The 886-nt window shown below is 55.0% G+C and overlaps 1 protein-coding gene across 1 annotated transcript in view; it reads right to left on the bottom strand.

The window, feature by feature from the left end:
- The window catches only part of MONBRDRAFT_12739 (uncharacterized protein), a gene marked incomplete at both ends in the record, with an annotated part of 23811 nt that overhangs the window by 15101 nt on the left and 7824 nt on the right, over nt 1-886 (bottom strand). Inside the window, one exon of the mRNA XM_001750600.1 lies at nt 41-787. Within this exon, the coding sequence (XP_001750652.1) occupies nt 41-787 (747 nt within the window). The remainder of the gene's footprint in view (nt 1-40; nt 788-886) is intronic.

Raw genomic sequence — 886 nt, 5'->3', positions numbered from 1 at the left:
GCTCAGGCCGATTTGGCAGCGCTGCACGAGCTTTGTACACCTTGTGGTTTTGGTTGTAATGGAGCTCAAGCTGACCCAGGCTGGAGAGCGTCAACACTTGGTCCACTTCGGTCATGGCCTCCAAGATCAGACTGGCTGGAAGGTCGGGGCCAAGTACTTTGCGGAGTTGTACACCCAATGCACTGTGCTCAGGGTGCAAAAAGATCAAGAGGGCCGGAAAGTGTTGGTGCAGTAGCTCTGCCAGTGCTGCCACCTGGTCCACCTGTGTTGCCTTCGATAGCTGCTGCTGCAACGTCGAAAGTCGTTCCTTCTCTTCATCCAGGTTGGCTTGTATACCAGCTCGCATGTCGTCTGACACAAAAGCCAAGAATGCTGTGGTTGCCTGAATTTTCTTTTGCAGCTCGGCCACCTCCTCATGAATGGATACAACTTGATCTGCGCTGCTCTGCGTGATGCTGCTTGCATATTCTTTGCATAAGGTCACCACGGAGAGCGTCTTGGCCTGCCAGTCGATCATATCCTGCAGCTGCTGCAACAGGGCTTGTGTCTCGTGCAGCACAAACGCCAGGTACCAGTCCTGATGCTCATAATCGTGTTCTGCTCTCCAGTCTGCGAGCTGCTCCAGCCCATTCTGTTTGGGCGAGCTGAGACGTTCGTGAGCCTGGCACAGCTGCTCCCACGCCTCGGGTAACGACTTGGCCGAAAGTGGTGCGCTCACATCCGAGCATTGTGCGCGTTGCCGTAACGTGCCCACGCGAATGCATTGTGTCAGTGTCGGTGGCTCCCGCTCTTGCAACAGCGTCCAGAGCATCAATCAATGCCAGGATTTGCCGCTTAATATTGGTATTGGTGCTGGTAAGCCGTTCTTGGCGCTCGGGTTCCACAT

This window comes from Monosiga brevicollis, genomic scaffold, assembly GCF_000002865.3.
Source record: "Monosiga brevicollis MX1 MONBRscaffold_44 genomic scaffold, whole genome shotgun sequence".
NCBI classification, from domain to species: Eukaryota; class Choanoflagellata; order Craspedida; family Salpingoecidae; genus Monosiga; species Monosiga brevicollis.
Note: the sequence above shows the minus strand (reverse complement) of the source record. Positions and strands in the feature narration are given on the sequence as shown.